The sequence below is a fragment of the Heteronotia binoei genome, chromosome 6 (assembly GCF_032191835.1).
Source record: "Heteronotia binoei isolate CCM8104 ecotype False Entrance Well chromosome 6, APGP_CSIRO_Hbin_v1, whole genome shotgun sequence".
NCBI classification, from domain to species: Eukaryota; Metazoa; Chordata; class Lepidosauria; order Squamata; family Gekkonidae; genus Heteronotia; species Heteronotia binoei.
This window is the reverse complement of record NC_083228.1, coordinates 63,692,128-63,714,379: the sequence shown is the minus strand read 5'-3', so window position 1 is coordinate 63,714,379 and position 22,252 is coordinate 63,692,128. Positions and strand designations below refer to the sequence as shown.

At 40.1% G+C, this 22,252-nt stretch overlaps 1 protein-coding gene across 2 annotated transcripts in view; it reads left to right on the top strand.

Annotated features, from left to right (window-relative positions):
• NHLRC2 (NHL repeat containing 2) overlaps positions 1–22,252 on the top strand; it is a 52,990-nt gene that overhangs the window by 3,423 nt on the left and 27,315 nt on the right. For both annotated transcript variants that reach the window (XM_060241608.1, XM_060241607.1), the window contains exons 2-5: positions 3,190–3,342; positions 12,195–12,650; positions 16,943–17,064; positions 18,739–18,868. In XM_060241608.1, the coding sequence (XP_060097591.1) occupies positions 3,190–3,342; positions 12,195–12,650; positions 16,943–17,064; positions 18,739–18,868 (861 nt within the window). The remainder of the gene's footprint in view (positions 1–3,189; positions 3,343–12,194; positions 12,651–16,942; positions 17,065–18,738; positions 18,869–22,252) is intronic.

Genomic DNA, 22,252 nt, shown 5'->3' with positions numbered 1-22,252 from the left:
ACCCTCCTTGGGGTGATCGTTTTGGACAGAAAACTGTCCCCAAAGCTCATCTCAAAGGAGGGCTGCTCTTTCTGCCCCTCCTCCAGCTGCTGAGGCCGAGAGACATCAGCTGGAGGAGAGACTGCTCGAGCAGCAGACCCCTGCTCAGTGCCAGCACCTAATGGCACCTCTGCTGGCAGCCCCCCTGCAGCAGCCTTGATGAAGGGCCCAAGGCGGGCCTTCTTCATCACACTCCGGCCAGAGGTCAGAGTACTGGAAGGCGGCTGTGGAGTGGCCCTACGCACAGGTGGGGGGAAACCTGGGTCTTTCCCTTCCCCTCCCCTCCACCCCACCCCTCTAGTCTTCTCGTTGGCCTTGCCCCCAGGGCCCCTCTTCTTCTGCCTTTCACTCATGTCATCCTTGGCCAGTCTCACACAACCTGAACTGAGAGTGGGTTTTTTTACAGTCCTAACTCACTACATTGTACCCTGAACCAACAGGTGCCCTGACTTCTTTTTAAAAACCCTCCCACCAAAACTTGTTTTTTTTTTTGGTCCCTAACCTGTCCTTCCTTGGGTTGGGGTAGTAGTCTGGTAAAGTTGAGGCGACTAGATGATCCTGCCTCTACCTGGCTACAGTTTTTAAAAGGCTACCTTGAGATGAAGACAATCCTTGTTATATCCTCCTAGTTAAACTTCTCCTAACTAGATCCTGGGACAAACCGGATTTCCTTGCAAACTAGAAATCAGGTGTCCTCTATAGAGAGAAGCTGTGGTTTACGCTATGGAAATCTAAGGATGCACCAGTTTTCAGTGGCTGAAAGCAAGATGCACTGCAATCCTAGTCTCTTTAAAAGGGAGCCTGATGTGGCTAGCAGTCACACTGCCTTTTATGAGAAACCTAAAATCTTTTTAAATTGCCCCTATCTGGCCGAGTTGAATTTTGAAAGAAGATAAAGCCCTAAACTGGATTACGTAATTTTTTTTTAATTAAAAAAACACAATCCCTAAAAACACTCTTATTAGTGGGGCAGCCTATTTAGCGGCCCTAGCCAAACCGAAAGCACTCTCAGACTCAAAAATAACTCTATAAAAACATGGAAGTGACCCACCCCACACACCAACCGCCTCACACCAACCAGAGGTAATTTAAAAAAACCAAAACGTGACAGAAAGAAACTTCTTTTAACAACCCCCCCCCCAAAAAAAAACCCCAGAACCAAGAAAAGGGGCAACAGGATAGGATGCAAAACTTACAAGAGATCCAAACAAATCACTGAGAAAAGGCCAACAAACTGAACTGTTAAAAAAATTGGCCTTTTTAATAATAAAAAACCTCAGGTCAACTCAATCAACACTCTCCCCCCCCCCAAACCAGAACCAGGAAAAGGGACAACAGGATAGGAAGCAAAACCAACAGGAGATCCAAACAAATCACTGAGAAAAGGCCAACTCAACTGCTAAAAAACTGACCTTTTAAACAAAAAAATTAGGTCAAACAGCCCCCCCCCCCCGAACCAGAAGAGAAAAGGAATAACAGCAGCACAACACAGCAGCAACAAATCAAACACAGAATCCTTTTAAAACAGTAAAAAACTTGACTTTTAACAATACAGGAACTTTACCAACCCCTCCCCCCCAAAAAACTTCATCCTAACCCCAAGAAAGCCAAGCCACCCAAATCAGGAAAAGTAAAAGGACACTGCACTTTTAAAAGTCCTCTCACTGAAGTAAGATATAGGCACCCCTAGCAGAACCCCCTAACCCCAAATAAGCTACCCAGTACCCACCCAGCCAAATCTGGATAAGTAAAGGGACTCTCAGTCTTTAAAAAGTCCTTTTACTTTTATCCTAAATAAAATAAAAACAAGAACCCCAAGACTGTCTTACCTTAGATGCCTACTCTTCTCCAGGCAGGTCAGGCAAGGCTGAAAGAGAGCAGCAGCAGCTGAGGCCAAGGCTCAGTGCAGCACAATCTCTCTCACACACACCAACACCAACACAGCAGCAATGTAATGGAGTCCAGCCAGGCAGACTCCTTAAAAAGGTTCTCTGGCCCTACACAGCGGTTTCAAAAAATACCACTTCTCTGTGATTGGCCAGAGAACAGTGTTTACTTGGATACCCAAGTAAACAAAAGAACAACAATGTTGCTGATGGCTGGGGGATTAGCCCAGCCATCAGCTACACAACAGCCCTGCAAAGCATGCATTTGCAATGCATTTTGCAAATACATGCTTTGGATTGGCTGTTGGGGCACCTCTTCCCCTTCCCCTCTCTCCCTGATCCCAGGGAGGCTATGGGAGAGGTGGGAAAAGGCTTCCAAAGGTGGGAAAGGAAGCAAGCAGCTTCCCTGAGGCTGCAGAAGCTCCTTTCCCGCTTTTTCCATGGACTTCCGAATACTTCCAAATATTGGTTCGGAAGTAAATGCCTTCTAATTGGATTCAGAAGTATACGGTGCCGTATACTCCCGAATCAGGGGGTATTCGGCGGTCTATTCGGTTCGGCTGAACCAAATGCACACCCTAGTCTGCACCCCTAAGCTCAAGGAAACAGCCATGAGAGCCATGAGCTCCATGCAGGGAGCACACACTCTTGATTTCCACTCAATGGGCAGGTAATTGTACATGTGGCATTCTCAAAATACTGGATAGCCGCCATAATATGAAATAACACAAATGCATAACTTTATCTTACATTGACTACCAGTAGTCAGGACTGGAGTACTTTACAGGTTGCTTAAGCATGTTTAATGGCTTCATTAAAAGTTTCTTTTCAGATTTCAGTGTGGCAGTGTCATCATTATGCTTTGTAACAAAGACCAATGCCAGTGGTGAAAGCAGTAAACCAAGCCTCCACAGATAGGCTAGTGGTCTCTACATATTTTGATAACTCCAGGTGTGCAAAAAATATAACTCTGTAAATAAAGCAAAAGGAGAGGAGGCTCAAAAACTAAATATGACTCAGAAACACAGAACAATGGGGGTAGATGAATGTTGAGAAGGATGGGGGAAGGAAAGATAGGGAAATAAGCATGCTCGGTGTCCATGGAGTCCTGGTGGGGGAGATTTTGGTTGTTGAGAGATTTCTTAATTACTCCCTCTGGTGATTCTTTGTAAGTCCATCTTGTCAGCTACTAATTTTGAGTTAGTTTGTTCCATGCCCTTTTCTTTGTTGGAAATGATTTATTCATGTGCTTTCTAATTTCTAGGTCTAGAGTGGCTAAATACTGAAGGTCCCCTTTCTTTGCATAAAGACTTTTGCGGGAAAGTGGTCGTATTGGATTTCTTCACTTACTGCTGCATCAACTGTATTCACCTGCTGCCTGATCTCCACGAATTAGAACAGAAATACTCTTCTAAAGGTACCAATCAATTTGTTTCCCAAGAATACTCATATTGTCACAGAGTAATTTTGTCTTTAACAATTTTGCAAAGATTCCAAATTTATAATATTAGAAACCATCATACTTGCACACTTGTATGCACTTCTTAGAAAGGGGTAACTGTCTCTAGCGAAGTCTGAAACAGTAGTATAATTCAGAAGATCACTAGTAGTATTTGTACATATATTTAATATCAATACAAAAATCAGTCTTAGGACTTTTCAGCTCCCCCCCTTTTTTAAGAAATGCCAAGTCTTCCTGACCACCAGGGCACAATTAAACAAAAAAAACCCTTCCTCTTTGAAAATAACCTGAAATCCAGTTTCCAGATTTTAGAAAACTTGTTCTTGAAAGCAATTATGGGTCTGCTATAGCATCTGACTTGAATGAATTCAATATGAAATGAAAAAAGATAAAGAAACAGCTAACATTAATAAGTTTAAATTTGGTAAAAATGTTAATTCTGGGTGTTTTTAATCTGTACATTTTTAAAATCTTGTTAATGGGGTGGTTTTGTGTCCTGACAACTTATTGTTGCAGTATTAGCCACCCTACATCTGAAGGATATAAATAAATATGTTACATAAAACAAATTTTCTGTATTCCAAAATCCTGATGTATCTCCTGATTTCCTGGAATACCTGACCCCAATTAAAAACAACATTCAAAAGAGGGAAGAGTTTACCTCATTTATTCTTGAGCAATTGAATGTCTTTCTGAATTTCAAGTTTTGTCTAACAGTTACAAGCTGCTTAGGCCATGGGACATACAAATCCTTTCCTGCAATTTGGATCCTAGTGTGCAGTCCTATGCAGAGTTACACTGTTTGAGCTTATTGACTTCAGTGGAATGCACGGTTAAAACACCTGTTGCCAGTGCTTCTCTTTCCCCAGCAGTCATCCATACAGCCAACAATATTTGCTTTTCCTTTCCCAAGTGCTAGCTCAAAGCTCCTTGCTATCATTTCTAGCGTTCTCTTGACATTTTCCCATTAGTTCTCCTAACCCTTTGTTCTATCCTATGATCTTTCTACCATATTATGGATGGAAATGGACTACTTGGTGGCCTGCTGTGACTGTTGTGCTCAACATTGCAGATAAAACTTTTATATCTGATAATCTCTCTTGTATCAGTACTGACTTGGACTCTACATTAGTAGTGACAGGGTCAGATGGATGTCAATTTGTCCAAGTATTTGAGATAATTTTCAATTTATTCAGTTTGAAGGTGAGGCCAGAGTCCTTGGAGGTTTGAGGCCTACCACTTGTTTATATAACCCTTGCCTTTTCTGGCTACTCAGATTTGCCAGAGGGCAGCTCAGTGACTGAGTCTGAGAGGTAGTTAATGCCTTCTTGAGATAGGGTGTGGCTGCCACAGCTTTGAAACAGGATGTGGTGAGTACAGTTACCTGGACCTAGTAGACATCAGTAACTATCAACCAGTCTCAAATGTTTCATCTTGACCAAGGTTACTAAACAGATGGTGGCTGGGCAACTTCAAGCATTCCTGGATGAAGTGGTTTGTTTAGATCAGGGATGTCAAACTCATTTGTTAAGAAGGCCAGATTTGACACAAATGGGACTTTGTGGGGCCAAGTCATGTGTCTCCTAAAATGTGATGCCAGGTAGTGGAGATATAAACTTTATAAAGGATACAGATAAACACAATTAAATATATTATTTTAACTTAACATAAAAACATGCTTAAAACTCCTGTGATATTTTGTTTAAAATGGAAAGGGGGTAATAGTGGGATTTGGCAATGCAGTTTTAAAAATAAAGTATGAAGAAAAAGCACAAGGATCACAGCAGAAACTAAAAATATGAAATGTTCTGAATCTAGGAAATATGAAATTGCTGGGCATTGCAAGCTTCTTGCCCTCCCCCCTCCAGGTCTACTCAGATTGACAATAGCTCTCCATTGTAATATGACTGTGGATTCTCAGGTTAGAGTACTCACTAGACACCAGTTCTCAAGTCCATTCAGCATAGACAAGCTGGCTCAAAGTTTCAACTCTTTATTTGCAAGCAGCTTCAACTGGCCATAAACGCTCCAAAAAGTGAAACTGCCTTACCTCCATTCCATTGAAATACATTGCAGCACAGAGTTGCAAGGAAAACACGGAATAGATTTTCCACTAAGGTCTTTGGGTGCATTCCATGTTTTCCTTGCAGCTTCACAAGCCCAGAAGTCAGCAAAGACAAGGCAGATAACCTTTTTGTTTTGTCTAACATTCCCTCAGTGATCCCTTCATTGTTCCCTGTGTTTTAATTGTTTTTTGCATATGTAGCTTGGTTTTAATGGTGTGTTCTTGTTTGGTTTTAATGGTTTGTAAAGATAAAAAATGTGTTTTTAGTTTGTTTGCTACTTTGGTAGCTGTGATGAAGGCAGAAGGGCTGGGCATAAAGTTTGTTTTTAAAAGGCAGGGTATGAATTAAATCCAGTAATTTCATACATTGGGTACATTGGGTCTAGGCTGCTATCATCATTTCTTCCACTTGATTTTCACCTCCTCTTGAGCACTTTGGGGGAGAGGGGTAGGTTAGGGCAGGGGCAGTAGGACCTGGACAGCTATCTTAATCGGCATATGGCTTAGATGCCAAGGAGATAGGCATAACCTCAAGAACATGAATGCATCACTTTGGCTGTTGACATAGCCTCATATGTGTGTGGATCTGTTCATTCTACACAATGAACCTATCCTAATAGCTCTACTAAATAATTTATTGCTAAGATGCATAGTAGATAAAAGAACTGTTGTGGAAGCCTAGACCTTTTGATTCATGAGAAACTAAAAGCACAAAACTGTAGACTAAACATAGAATATATACTTAGCATAAAGTTTTTTGCTATTCTGCCATACATATTTTTAATTTATGTGGTGCATAATATATAATATACTTGTATAGTATATACTTATTTCACATAAAATATATGTTACTATGATAGGAAATGCTTGAATACAATGAGCTGTTGTGTGATATTATCAAGGCTATCTCATTTTTTTTCATTAATGCATGCACATCTGAAATTTCATAGGTCCATCTGTGGAACAAAGGGCAGTTTCCACATGAGTTAATACCACATAGCATGTTTATCTAGTATATTCTTGTTCTTATCAAAGTGCTATTTCTGCATACAGTGTGACATCCAGAATGTTATTTTAAGGCTTGCACATTCATTTCACGTCATCAGTCTAGAAATGGCCTGTTGAAATGTTGTTTGAGGAAGCACTTCTTAAATACTTGGGTAGAGGCCAGCTTGCTGCTCTTGTCCTAACCCTTTATTCCAGACTGGAATCCAACTGCATTTTTACGTAGTAGACTTTGTCTTGGGAGAGTTCAACTTTAGTTTAGAGCAGAGATGTTCAACTCATCTGTTACAAGGGCTCAATTTGACATAAATGTCACTTTGATGGGCCAGGCTATGAGTGCCATAAAATGTAACACAAGGTACCAGAAATGTAAACTTTATAAAGGTGATTTCAGATGTCAAATGGCAATAGCAGATGAATGACAATAGCAGACTTGATTGTGCTAGGTGTGATATGTAGAGGGGTAGTAGATGTGAAGATACCAGCATTGGTAATGAGACAGGAAACGTAGGTCTCAATTTCATTCAAGATGATTCAGTCCAGGAGAATGTAAAGAATAAATGGACATAAGCCTGACATTAGAAACCAGAATATTCAGTTGTTTATGGAAGAATACTAGTGCTCTTACAAGGAACTTTCAAATGAAGATTAGAAAGAGAGACTGCTGAATTGCAATTGATAATGACGCTCAAGTCAGTGCATCCTCCAGGACTGAATTGAGAACTAGTTTTCCTGTCTCATTACCATTTGGTATTAGTAATCACTCTACTCTCCAATATATAAGGACCAATCCAAATGTTCTAATTCCTAATCAGGGTCTTTTTGAAAGAAAATAAATTCAGATAGGAACAGAGAAATCCATTTTAAAAAACTTTTCAGAATAAACCAAATAATTTTCTTGATGTACATTGTACTTGTCAGAAGAATCCATCCTTTCATCCTCCCTCCCTCCAAAGAAGGAGTGTGCTTGCACACAAAAGTTTATACTTGGAATAAAACCTTGTTTTTTTTAAATCTGGCAGCATTGTTCCAACATTATTATCTCTCTGTCTTTCCTCCCCTTTCATACCTGAAAGAGGAGAAGCAGCTCTGGAGAAGCAAATAGGTTGGGTGTGGGTGAGAGAGAGATAGAGATAGAGAAGCAAAGGCAGGCTTGTCTTTGTATCTCTTCTGCATGAAGCAGCCAGGGAGCTCTCTGTGTGCCTGTGTATGAGAGAGAGAGAGGGAAGAGAGAGGGAGGCAGGAAGCGAAGAGCCACTGAGGGAATTGGGAGGGAAAAATGGTATGGTGTGGCTACAGCAGCAGTCCTGGAAAGGAAGCAGGAAAAGGAGATTGCTTAGGGACAGATTTGAGCTCTCTGTTGGTTGGGTGCAGCCTGTGGGCTGCATGTTTGACACCCCTGCTTTAGAGCATCTTTATAAGGCCTATCTGAGCAAATTGGGATGGTGAATAAGGCTTATGCTAGTATGACTTGGAAATGTGTGAGGTTATAGAATAGGGTGGCAGAGCTTGTCCTGACAGAGGAGGAAGGTTCCTCAGGGGAAGAAGAGCCTCATATAGTCCTCACTATGCCTAAGATTCCATTCATCCTGGGATCTCTAAGGGTAGATCCTTCCCTCCCTCTTTGACAGCAAGCTTTGTTCAAGACCCAGTGGACTGGGAGATCAGGTACTCTCCAAGTGGACCTGTCCACTTCCAGCACTCTCACAGTCTTCTCCTGGAGCAGAGAGCCAAAGCTTGTACCAGGCAGAGAAGTGCATGTCTCTGTATGCTGATCTCCTTCAGAGCATAGTTCTCAACAGGACTCTTGTCTGGCTAGTTAGGTTTTAACCTTCACTGGTTCAGCATCTAAACAATCAATTCATGCAGCAGGCTAGACAATTTCCTGCTGAATGGGTTTCCTTCTCTCTGAGGCCCTTGTTGCCAGTGCAGTGGAGTTGTTAACAGTGGTGGACTCTAATCTGATCTGGTTGATTCCCCACTACTCCACATGGATAACCTTGGACCAGTCACAGTTCTCTCAACTTTCTCAGCCCCAATATTCAATATTAAAATTCTGTATAGGACTACAGAATTTTAATATTGAATAAACAAAACCAAAGCACCTCAGGATAGTTCCTACTTCCTATGCAGTGTAGTCTAGTCTCCATCCCTACAGGTTGTCCCCTTGCCCAGGAATGAATGAGTTGGGATTAGTGCTGACACCAGGGATCTCTAATTCTGCAGTTCATACTTGGAGCCTAAATATCTATGAGGGGGAAAGAATGTCCATTGGAGCATCTGCCCTGAAGTCTTCTGTGTGTCTTTAGAGCCTGGCAATGAGGTGTGAAGTGCAGATATACTCTCCCCTCCTCCCTTGTTTTAAAAAAATTGCATGGCTGAAAGAATATTGGAATGCTTCTGCAGAAAAATGTTCTCCCATCTCTTCCTGCTGTCCTTAAGAGCTTGGAAACCGGGGGGGGGGGGGGTTGGCCCTGGTTAGTGTTTGGATGGGAGACCACCAAGGAAGACTGAGGTGACTGTGCAGAGAAAGGCAACTTGATGGCACTCATTTATTTATCATTCATTGTGGAAATGTTCTTCCATCTCTTTGTACTGGCCTTAAGTGTATCCATCAGGCCCACAGCAAAAAGGAGTGTCATTGAAACCCAAAACTATTGAAACCCATCTCTTCCAGATGGTAAGAAATAAAATGCAAAGCAATATAAAGTATTTTTTAAAGCTAGTGTGTGGGAAGTAACCATATCTATCACCTTATGCAATTCTTTGAATATAGGATTGTGTTTATTAACAGAGCAGAATGCCAAAATCTTATTTATGGCAGTGTTCTATCAACACTGAACAACAGAAGGACAAGGAAATTTTCTGTGAGATTTTCTGTTAAAAGGTGCTAGAAGAGTGTTTAACAGTTCTTTAAACCATAGCTGTCATTAAAGTTGAGGTTGAGCTTGGCTTTGTATGTGTTTTTTTCAAGAGCAGTTTGAATGTTCAGTAAATATGTCAAATTGTTCAGTAAATTGATTAGAACAGATTTTATTAGCTCCATAACTTTTTAAACAGATTTTCCCTTTATATAGTTAAGTAAATCTACAAAAGATAAAAAGTACCTGTCCCACCTTTCTACAGCTGCTAGATAGTTTATAACGTAGTTAAGAACTTGTATACAAAGTCAGAAGTAAAAAAATTACAAAAATTAAACCTCAGGATATCTACTTTCTTTCATAAGATTATATGTCTTCATACTGACTGTACTCCCATATTGTTAGTTTTGTAGCTTAGAAAAGCAGTTTTTAGGGGCCCAGATACATCTTGAAATAAAGTTTAATGATTTTGCAGTTTCACCAAAAATTGGAATATGTCAAGGACACAGTTGCTTTTTTTTGTTGGTCCAATAAGAATGTTCTAACACAGCATTATTATTTGGAAGATGTAGAGAGTGGCTCAGCCTTGTGGCATGAAACCTATCTGTCTCATTATTGATTTCATCATATTTTCCCTAAAATGTGATAGAAGGTAAGTCATGTATCATTTATGAAAGTTGAGTATATTAAGTCACCATTTACATTTTAACACAGTTAAAGGGAAAGATCAAAGCCATGTCTAAGAAGCACATCACCAAAATGAGTGTGGAGTAGTAGCATAGTTTCTGTTCCCTAAAGCTCCAATGATTGTTGCACATATAGCTGATTAATTTTGAGCAATTTTTATTCATATCATTGCAGTGCAGTGTGTTCATTTGGATTATTTCTGTGCTGTGTTTGTTGGTAAGGCTTCAATGGAATATAAATATTCATGTGCATATTTTAAAATTAATTAAATTCAGTGATGTGAGCTGAAGTTTAAAATGGAAGCTTTGCTTCCTGGAAAAGTTACAGGTTGGAATTTTCTGCTCTTTATGTAATGATGTACAGTCAGACTAGAGAAAACTCGATAGTGCCTTTTTGGTGTTTCCTCTGCCAGTACCAAAAAACTGGATCCACTGAAACCTACTTACAAAGACATCATTCCCTTTCTACATGAAGGTAGGAATCAGGTTCTACGACCAGATACTTTAAAAGACAGGTTGCGGCACTGACCACTATGTGGGACTGAAAAAGAATAAGTAATTTTTCTTCTCATATGGCTTCATATTGGCTTTTCCTCAAAGGAACGATACAGGTGGTAACTCCCATCAGGCATAGGTTGTCTATTGGGAACCTTTCTAAAGTGTTACAGGCCTTGAGCAAATTTTCATTTGATCCTTTTAAATTGTCTAAATCTAAAGTTTCCTTGGAAGATGCTCTTTTTGGGAATTTGACAAGGTCTCAGTGATCCTCAGGAGGGATCCTTGTTTTGTGCTAAAGTTATTTTTCACTTACCACGTTAACCAATCTTTTTGTCCTACGTCATGTTATCCTAAAAGACCTCAAGCCATGTATTGGAAAGGCATATGAAGTGCTAGAACCTCCAAAGGATATTTCAGACCACTCCACCAAATCTGCAGGAACACTGGTGACTTTTTCCACGAGAGTTCCTGTAGAAAAATCTGTAGAGCTGCAGCCTGGTCTCCTTTTTATAACTGTGTGAGACACTATATCTGGGAGCAGTTAAAATTTGCAGAAACGTAACCTAGTAGAAAAGAGTGCAACATAGCGGTGGAACAGAATAAAAATAAGGGTCCACCCAGGTTGTCACTTGGACATATAATCAGTTTAGATGACTTTCCACGGTGAAGGGGAACAAAACATTGGGAGTTATCTGAAGGTTTCTTCTCTTCTGTGGGGCGAAGTCATCCACAGCCCACCATGCACAAAAAAATAGACACAAAATCTGTTATGGAACTGGGCTATAGTAAGACTGGAGGGTCATCATCACTCTGATCCAGTACAGTCTACACAAATTTGCATAACCCTGCCTGGAGAGAGAGGAGGTGTGGCCTAACCAACTTGGATGACTTTGCTCCACTAAAGAGAAGTAGTCTTCAGGTAACTTCCAATGTTTTGTTCCCTGCTTTCCTTAGATGTATTATATAATCCAATTTCCATTACAGTATATTTCTTGAAATGTAAAAGATTCTCTCCACCTCATTGTGCTCACAGAGGTATAAAAGAAATTATGCAAGGGGTCATATTGTCAGAAACAATCCACATTATTTCTCATTGTACAGAATGACATCACTTTGGTGTAGTTTTTAAGTGTGCAGACTCTTATCTGGGAGAACCAGGTTGGATTCCCGACTCCTCCGCTTGCAGCTGCTGGAATGGCCTTGGGTCAGCCATAGCTATCCGAGAGCTGTCCTTGGGAGTGTTCTCTCAGCCCCACCTACCTCACAGTGTCTGTTGTGGGAGGGGGGAGGTAAAGGAGATTGTAGGCTGTTCTGAGACTGATATTTGGAGTGTAGGGTGGGGTATAAATCTGATTTCTTCTTCATATGAATTAAAAAACAACCCTTTCAGTGGATCAGTAAGCCTATTTTATAACCATTGCTGTACTGATCCTTTGATCTGTCCCTGGCCTCTCCAAAATAACAGCATGCTCAGAATTCTCTATGACAGTGCAGGGAGTTTGAGGTGTTGCACTTTATACACCATCTCTGAAGTGGCTTCTCAGTTCATTTCTTATCAACCTTGCCTCTACAAAACACTTTGTTCTGGTGTGGGAGCCACAAAGACCCGGGGTTAATCATTGTCTATACTTTATTAAGTTTTTTAATTGCTTCAAGTAGTTTTCAATTTCTTTTTTCATTTTGTGCTTTCAGATGGTCTTCTTGTTGTTGGTGTGCACTCAGCAAAATTTCCAAATGAAAAGATCCTGGATAACATCAAAAGTGCTGTTCTCAGATATAACATCACTCATCCTGTGGTAAATGATGCAGATGCAAGCCTTTGGCATGAGCTGGATGTGTCGTGCTGGCCAACCCTGGTCATCATTGGTCCCCGTGGGAATATACTGTTTACTCTGGTTGGTGAAGGACACAAGGAGAAATTATTTCTGTTTACATCCATAGCCCTAAAGTATTATAGGGAGCAAGGACAGATCAAAAATAATACAATTAGAACACAGCTTTATAGAGATTCTTTGCCGCCTTCTCCTTTGCTGTTTCCTGGAAAAGTTACAGTGGACACTTCTGGGGACAGGTTGGTAATAGCAGACACCGGACATCACAGGATTTTGGTTGTCAGGAAGAGTGGTCAAATTCTGCACATTATTGGAGGTAAGGGTAAATTGAGTGAACTGTCACAATAGACTTTGAAGTCTGTGTTACTTGTATAACTCCTAGTGCTGTACAGTTCATAGAATCATAGAGTTGGAAGGGACCCCCAGCGTCCTCTATTCCAACCCCCTGTACAGTGCAGGAAATTCAGAAATACCTCCCCCTAAAAACACAGGATCAGCATTCCTGTCAGATGACCATCTAGCCTCTGTTTAAAAACCTCCAAGGAAGGAGAGAGCCCACCATTTCCTGAGGAAGCCTGTTCCACTGAGGAACTGCTCTAACTGTCAGGAAGTTCTTCCTAATGTTGAGCCAGAAACCCTTTTGATTTAATTGCAACCTGTTGGCTCTGGTCCTAGCTTCTGAGGCTACAGAAAACAATTCTGCACCATCCTCTATATGACAGCCCTTCAAGTACTTGAAGATGGTGATCATAGTTGGCAGTATTGAAAGCAAACTTGTTTGGGAAGTTTGCTTACTCCAGTTATCTTTTAGCATATACCATGTTAGACTAGTCTGCAAATAGATGCTTCATTATTGAACACAGATGCACATTTCATAACCTGCAGACTGTGGACAGGCTGAGAAAACTGCAAACCCACTAATAGAGTTTAGGTGATGGCATTTCACCAAGGCTTATATTTAGTGTCAGCATGTCTCTGCTGCAAATGTTCTCATGATCTGCCACTGAAACATTGACCTGTTCTTATTCTGTATAACTGATGACATCTAGCAGTCACATTCCAGAAGATGAACCCAGATGTAACCCATGAGTTCCTGTGATGGCTGTAGCTAAATCTTTTCAAAAGAAAAACCAATATAGAAGCGTGGTTATATTTTTGGAGTATAGCTGGGATCCCTGTTCCCTTCCCCATTCAGCCAAAAACCTCACCAGGTAACCTTGGTCCAGCTGCTGTCCTCCTAACCTATCTCAAGGTTGTTATGAAGATGAAATAGGGGGGTGCCTTCCCAAGATCCTTAGAAGGAGGACAGGATAAAAATGCAGTAGATAGCACTGCAATATAAGAAAAATGCATTATTACAATCATGGTGTATGTTGAGGCAAATCATCTCCCAGTTCACAGGTCCTTTTGCATATATTATCCGAAGTTCTTGCAATAATCATAAATCAAAAATGAGAAACTAGGGGAAATGTATCAGTTTTAATTTGGCACTCTTCAGTGGTGTGTCTAGTTTTGTTTTTTTAAATCCGAAATATGTTGCATAAATTTTACTTTGGCCACCGAGATGTCTTGGGAATTCTGATGGCCCAAAACAAATTTATGAACTAAGTAAAAAGCATTTTCAAGAAGTTCAAAATGTTTTACTGTCATGTAAAATGCAGTGCCCTTAATATTTGAGGTATTAAAGAACTGCCCATGTTCTTCTCCAAGGCAAATTGGCTTAGTGACTAGAGATCAGAACATAGTGGTTGACTGACTTTTTTGGAAAATGCATGTGCCTCCTCTCCTCAGACCGATTTGATGTTGCTTACAAATAAAATGTTATAATCATATAACATAGCTGTAGCATTAAAAACAAGCCATTAAAGAACACAGAATAAAACAAATCCACAGGCCAAAACAATCCATGCAACAACATGCAGCAGTGGTTCATAAACACTCTATGGGTTGTAGAAGCAGAACCCACTCTATGGGTTGTAGAATCTGACGAAGATGGAGGTTCTCTATCTGAGCTGGGGTGGTCCAGGGGGGGAGATCCCTCTGCCAGTTCTTGATGGGGTGTCACTAATCCCGGCCCCCAAGGTCAAGAGCTTGGGTGTGCTCCTGGAGTCCTCTCTTACAATGGAGGCCCAGGTAGCAGCCACTACTAGATCCGCCTTTTTTCATCTTCGGCGGGTACGGCAGTTGGCCCCCTTCCTGGAGCGCAATGACTTAGCACTGGTGATCCATGCTATGGTCACCTCAAGAATAGATCACTGTAATGCTCTCTACATGGGGCTACCCTTGGCGCTGACCCGGAAACTACAGCTAGTGCAGAACGCTGCAGCGCAGCTGCTAATGGGGCTCCCCCAGTGGGAGCACATTTGGCCAGTGCTGAGAGAGCTGCACTGGCTACCTATTGTGTTCCAAGTCTGTTTCAAGGTGTTGGTATTGACCTTTAAAGCCCTCTATGGTCAGGGGCTTGTCTATCTGCGGGACCGCCTTTCCCCACACGTTCCCCGGAGAGCACTGCGTTCAGGGACAAAAAATCTGTTGTCTGTCCCTGGACCAAGGGAGGCTAGGTTGCGGCAGACGCGAGCTAGGGCCTTCTCGGTGGCAGCGCCAGAATTATGGAATACTCTCCCAGAGGCCATGAGGGCCCTGCGGGATCTTTCTACTTTCCACAGGGCCTGTAAGACCGAACTCTTTCGACAGGCCTTTGAGACCTAACCTAATTTGGGAAAGAGCTGCCACTTTACACCGTTACAGAGTACCATGATCACCATTTACATTTATATCTGATGATCACCATTTACATTTATATTTGATGGGGTGTGAACTGGCAGAGACTGATCAAGAGAGAGATCTTGGGGTCATGATAGATAACTCACTGAAAGTGTCAAGACAGTGTGCGTTTGCAATAAAAAAGGCCAATGCCATGCTGGGAATTATTAGGAAGGGAATTGAAAACAAATCAGCCAGTATCATAATGCCCCTGTATAAATCGATGGTGCGGTCTCATTTGGAGTACTGTGTGCAGTTCTGGTCGCCGCACCTCAAAAAGGATATTATAGCTTTAGAGAAGGTGCAGAGAAGGGCAACTAGAATGATTAAAGGGCTGGAGCACTTTCCCTATGAAGAAAGGTTGAAACGCTTGGGACTCTTTAGCTTGGAGAAACGTCGACTGCGGGGTGACATGATAGAGGTTTACAAGATAATGCATGGAATGGAGAAAGTAGAGAAAGAAGTACTTTTCTCCCTTTCTCACAATACAAGAACTCGTGGGCATTCGATTAAATTGCTGAGCAGACAGGTTAAGACGGATAAAAGGAAGTACTTCTTCACCCAAAGGGTGATTAACATGTGGAATTCACTGCCACAGGAGGTGGTGGCGGCCACAAGTATAGCCACCTTCAAGAGGGGTTTAGATAAAAATATGGAGCACAGGTCCATCAGTGGCTATTAGCCACAGTGTATGTGTGTATATAACATTTTTTGCCACTGTGTGACACAGAGTGTTGGATTTGATGGGCCGTTGGCCTGATCCAACATGGCTTCTCTTATGTTCTTATCTACGTTAAATTATATTATAGTGATACAGCACCAAAAATGCAATGGAATGTTTTAAATGTTTAAGTGTTTTAAATAATTTTAAATTGTAGTTTTTTATTGGTTAAATTGTAAAAATGTATGTTGTTAGCCACCCTGAGTCCACTTGCGGAGAGGGCGGGATAGAAATTTAAAGTAATAAATAAATAATAATAATAAAATAATAAGAATATAAAACTGATAAAAAGCTGGAACCCTTCAGTTAAAAGCCTGGCTAAAAAGGAATGTTTTGTCCTGATGCCCAAAGGAGAATAAGGTAGGCACCTGGTTGCTATCCGCCTCTCTTTTGCATGCAAAGGGAACTCAGAGAAGAGGATTTTCCCTCTTCTCTGAGTTCCCATGGTATTTTCCATTTGTACTTTTGCAGTTGCTTCCTTTCTATTCTTTGCTGCAAACAATGATACAAGTTAATGCAGAAGGACTGTTAGGTACAGATAGTTATGTCAATGTAAGAGACTGAATAAGATCAATCTTATAGAGAAAAACAAATATACATATGTTTGTATGACAAGTAATGACAAGAACTATATATATATTTATATATATATAGTATAATTCTGTGTCATTTTCCTTATGTTTCAGTTTAAGGCTTCCTTGTGAATAAAGTCAATATACTGGCAACAATTTTGTTGTGATTGGTACTAAAAAGGTAAATAAGGTAATTTTGCTCAACAAAAGAAATACTTTTGAATATTCTTTGTAACAAAACATCTATCAGTTGATCCTGAAGAGAAGAAATAGCAACTATATTCAACAATTTATTTAAACTATTTACAAACCACACTGTTCGCTTTTGATGTTGAGGCAATATATGTAAAGCTTTCTAAATTAAACTGGCTCCAAATTTTTCAAATAGGGATTTGAAAAACTGCAGCCTTCACAAATATGTCTTTCTGCTGAAGTTCTTAGAAAAGGGTAAGAAACTGCTACACAGATCTAAGGCAGCCAAATGTCTGTTGTTGATTTTTTAAAAAAATGTAAACTCTTAACTTGACAGTTCTTTTTTCTGTTCTTTTTAAGGACCAAACAGTGGAAGAAAAGATGGAATATTTTCAGAAGCATCATTCAGTTCACCACAGGGGGTGGCTATAAAGAATGGCATTATTTATGTAGCAGATACAGAAAACCATCTGATTAGGAAGGTAAGCTTTCCTTGTTAAAAATGTTAAAGGATAACTGCCAAATTCTGCTCCCAGTTACAGACACAGAAACTGGCGTCAAAGCAGCTGTTCAGAAATTACTAAATATAACTGAAACTAGAATATTGTCCGGTGTTTAGAAATATATTTTGAAAATATTTGGGATGTTCATGTTTTCCTCTTTACATATGTTTTTTATGACAAGTGATTAGGTACAATTTAATACTCTCCAAAAGGGAAAGGAATGCAATAATAATGTAGTTTAGGTCCTAACTTTTGTTCTGTTTTTAAATTTATTATATTTCAGCTTTCTAAAACCATTTATTTTGTCTCTCTTCTCCAAGAGAAACATCTACATCCCATTTTATTCATTTCCAGGATCATGAGTAAATCTTTGCAATATCAACACAGGATACATCTTATTTGCATTTTTCTGTTTGTGTAAAATACCCAATACCAAAGCATATCATTTTAACCATAGAACTGCATGAGTAAAATTGAACTGATCATGTAGTCTGTTCAAATGTGAAGCTATATATACACCACACCTCAGTAGTTCTCCATACTTTTACTCACATGATTTTGAATGCTTTCTGATTCAAGAACAAGAAAAAGTTTAAGAAACTCTTTCCCAAAGTAGGGGTATAGTGTAGTAGTATAGTATGGTAGAACTGGAGAGACTCAGGTTCAAATCCATATTTGCCATGAAATATACTTGGTGATCGTGGGCCAGTCATTCTCTCTCTCTGCCTAACCTATCCCACAAGGTTGTTATGAAAATAAAACAGAAGAGTGGAGAACCTTGTATGCTACCATAAACTCCTGGAATTTAAATAAATGTATTCAATAAATACATTCAATAGAAATTTTATTGTTTTGGTGAAGATGCTTAAAAGTAGCACTTTTCAACCAATTATGTCACACTTCACAAGTTGCTTGTTTCAAGAAATATTAGGATTGTAATGTTTACCTTTTAAAAGTTAGATTTCTTTATAGGCTATTGTATGGTGTTTCTTATTAAGTCCATCAGTTGTAATTTTACAACATGGATTAGAACCTTTAGGTGATTTATTTAGTGGCAAGATAGCTCTCCTTTAATAAGGAGAAATACATCAGTTGGGTTGGTTAGAGTGTTAGGCTGGATCCTGGTTCAAATTCCCACTCTGCTAATGAAGCTTGCTGGGTTACCTTCAGCCAGTCACTCTCCCAGCCTAGCCTAACTCACAGGGTTTTTTGTGAGCATTAAATGGAGGAAGGAAGATCTATGGATCCTGAGCTCCTTAAAGGAAAGGCAGGATAAAAATGTAGTAAATAAATACGATTACTCTTTTTTGTGAAAATCAATTGTGTTCCTTTTTTACTGGGCTCAGCAATTATTCCCTAGACCTAAAGACCAAAAGAGTTCAAACTGAAGTCATTAAATAACTGATGATGGACTCTCTGCTTCAAAAGCAGCTGTCTTTTCCCCCCTTTTTTTTCTCACATGAGAAGCCACAGTAGGTGAATTCAACAAAGCAGCTGCAAATTCTCCTTAATAAAATTGGAAGATGTTTTGCCAGGTGTAGCTTATCATGAGCTTGATAACAAAAAGGCAGCATTTCTGTCTCATTAGTATATGCAATTGAAGAAAAGGGTTTTTTAAAAAAACACCCAATTTAGTTTGTATTTTTATCCTAGATTGACCTCGAATTAAAGATGGTGAGCACTGTAGCAGGGATGGGAATACAAGGCATGGATAAGGAAGGGGGAGCCCAAGGAGAGGAGCAGCCCATTAGTTCACCATGGGATGTGGTCTTTGGAACTTCAGGTATTATTTGTAGCCTTTCACTTCATACTCATGTTTTTGTTACTGCTATCTCTTACCTTCTGCACACACTCATAGACTATTTAAACTATCCATTTAAAAACCACAGGTGCTTCCCACTGCCTACATTTCAGACCACATGATTCTGCCTCAATGTCAACTATAGCTCGATAGTTTGGTGTGTTTAAGAGTGATGGATTCTAATTTGGAGGACTGAGTTTGATTCCCCGCTTTTCCACATAAAGCCAGCTGGGTCACCTTGGGCCAATTACAGCTCTCAACTCCACCTACCCCACAGGGTGGAAAGAGGAAGGAAAGGTGATTGTAAGATGTTCCAAGACTCCTTCACATAGTGAAGGCAGGGTATAAAACCAACCCTTCTTCAGTTCCCAGATTCTACAGAGTGTCATCACCCATTCTGTAAAACAGGCTTGAATCCTTGTCACTTCTTTGTTCCATTGCTATCATGTCACTTCTCTCTTTGTGCCATTTAAGTGCTAGGTTCTTTCCTTTCTACCTCCTCAGCAAACACTGATACAAACTTTGGTTAAGCTTTTTTTCCTTAACTACTGAAAATCCACCTGGTCTTCACCTGTATTGAGTGCTCTGTTATCAGTATTATTCATCTTAGTCATCATCTTGACCATATGTGACATTCATCCTTTATTGCCTACACTGGTTTCCTGCCCTTTCCAGATCCAGCCCAGTTTTCCACCGTCAGAGCCCTCCCTGACTTCCCCCTCCTATTACTGCTGTTATAAATACAGTCCTGCTAGTCCCCTTCACTCCTCCAGCTTCACTACCTTTACCTACTCTAAGATCTCCTGCTCCTAAGCCTTCCAAATCTGGCAAAACAGCTAACTCTTGTGACAAGAATTCTGAATCAAAGTGGTTTAAAGGAAGTGCACTTCATGGCTTGTTGTTGTCACAGATAAAAGAAAATTTGGTTATTACTTCTGAATGTATTGAATAGTTCGTATTTTTAGTATAATTTTCAGTATCTCCAATGGCAAGTCTGAAGCTCGCATCCTAAACAGATAACTCATAGTTAATTATGGGAGTTGTCTGGTTTTTTTTTTTATTTCTAAGTCCCATGTGCTTTAATAACAAAAGTTCAAGTATTTAACCAAGCCAGTAAGGAGAAAAGAGACTTAAATGACTAGCTTATATATGCACTATATTCCATTTGTAGTATTAATAAAATCAAATTGCATTTCCTTAAAGCCTCAAAAGACAAGGCTACATTTTAGAAAATAGCCTTTCAGATTACCATTGTTCCACAGTTGTTTTGCATTCTAAGGAGATCGACCTTTTACGCTAATATCCATAATGTATACAAATATTTCTGAAATATCTGTGGAAACCTTTTTGTGCACTTGATGACATCATTGTGTTCAAATGTTAGTTGATGGTACCATTGAAAATGGCTTGGAGCTGCATCTTTTTAAGAAAATATTTTACCTCATCCCTGACGAAGAGTTTTTCTATCTCCTTTTCAAAGTGCATTTTAATATATAACTGTAATTTGTGTTAATTGTAGATGTTTATATTATTTCTTGTTTCCTGAATTATAAAGAATACAGTTCCCAGCTTATATGGCTAAGAGAGGCTTTGCCCTATGAGACTCAGGGTTTTATAAAGTTTGCATGGGAATTAATTTAACCAGTCACTTAAACTTTTAAGCCTCTGTGTGAATTTGTATGCTCCATTAACAGGCAAAATGTGACTGAGATAAGAAAGTAACATTACTGAGATTACTGTACAGGTAGTTGATATTCTAAAATCCAGAAAACTCTTTGGATGATTATCATTCTGTTAGTATTAAGTAATATCTGGGTATTGCATACAGTAGGAAAGTAAAATGCCAGTTCAACAATTTACAAAGCAATTCTGTTTATGGTGGGTATGGTGATTCTATGCTGTTGTTTCCTACACCAGTATGTAAATTATGAATGGTAGACATGCTCCTCAGATATTTATATGCATATACTTGAGTTCCCCAGTAAAACTAGATCAAGTATGCCTTTAGCACGACTTGCTTTCATCATTAGTAAATAAACAAAAGACTGAACAAAAAGATGGAAGTACATAGTCATTTATAACTTTAGAAGCCAGAAAGCATCAAGAGTAATAAACAATTAGGAAATTTCCCATATCACAGTAATATGACATTGCTGAATTCTGGCTGTAGATTAACTCCTAACCGTGGACTTCAGAAGTCTGTTACTTTGTGTAGTTGTCCTGACTGCTGAGGTTCAAAGCTAAGTGAGTGGAAGGTTGCTTACCTGTTGAGTTACTAAACTGGAGGTGAGGAATGCATATTTCCTTGGTTTACACTTCCCCTTCCAAATCTAGTTTCATCTCCCATTCTAAGATACTATGATCTGTTAGTAGGTCTGTTTCCTTCACAGCTTTAATATGTGACTAATTAGAGTAGCAGAAACACTTTCCTCCAGTTCCAATTCCCCCCATGTACACACATACACTCTTTGCTACAAAATAGTCTGCTCGTCAGAATATTACATCATCTGAGATTAGTGAAAGTGGCAGAGCACTCCCTACCTCTCTTTTTACTAACATTCAGTTGTCCTCAATATTCCAGTCCTTTTAGGAGGTGAGTCCTGAAGGGTGAGGGTGTTTTTTTTAAAAATGTACAGGGTAATACGAAATACTTAGGATACCCCTGGGCCTGTAGTATGCCTCTGCCTTGTCTGTAGCTGTGTGGTAGGCACTCAACCATTATCTTTATGATCAGAGGGAACAGACTTTGGCCCTCTGAAATAGGTAGGTGGAACAGTTTGGAAATCTCACTGTATTCCTCTAAAGCTCTTTCTTTAATCCTTTCTCAGCTACTCTGAACATTTTGTCCAGTCTGGAGCATATTTAATTCCCATCAGGCCGTGTTCTGTAGTATTAGTTTTTGTTTGTTTTGCTAATTTACAAAGTCAGATTGTTTTTTGCATACCTTAGAGAAGCAGCAACCCTATTTTAAAGGGCTGAAGGCCTCCCCCAATGTGATCCAGTTTGAGATGAATGGCTGGGTGCAGGAGAGGGCTCCACATGTCCCACTGGCATCCCTGGGAATGGAGATGATCAGCCTGGGGCTCTCTGTGGACTGGCTGTCAAAGAGGAGATGGGCCAGGCGACACTCAGGCAGAAAAGGCCCAGCCCTAGGAGCTCAAAAGGACTGGGGCTGTTGTGGCAACGGTTAAATGAGGCCGAAGACAGTGGTAGGAAAGAGAGTGAGAGTCTCTGGGGAGCTGATAACAGGCCCTCCATGAGCTGGAACTGGGAGCCTGGGGCAAGCCAGTGGGGGCAGAATGCTGGGCTGAAGACAGCTTGGGAAGTTAGAACCTGCAGATGACAGAAGGCATGGTAAGTGCTGCC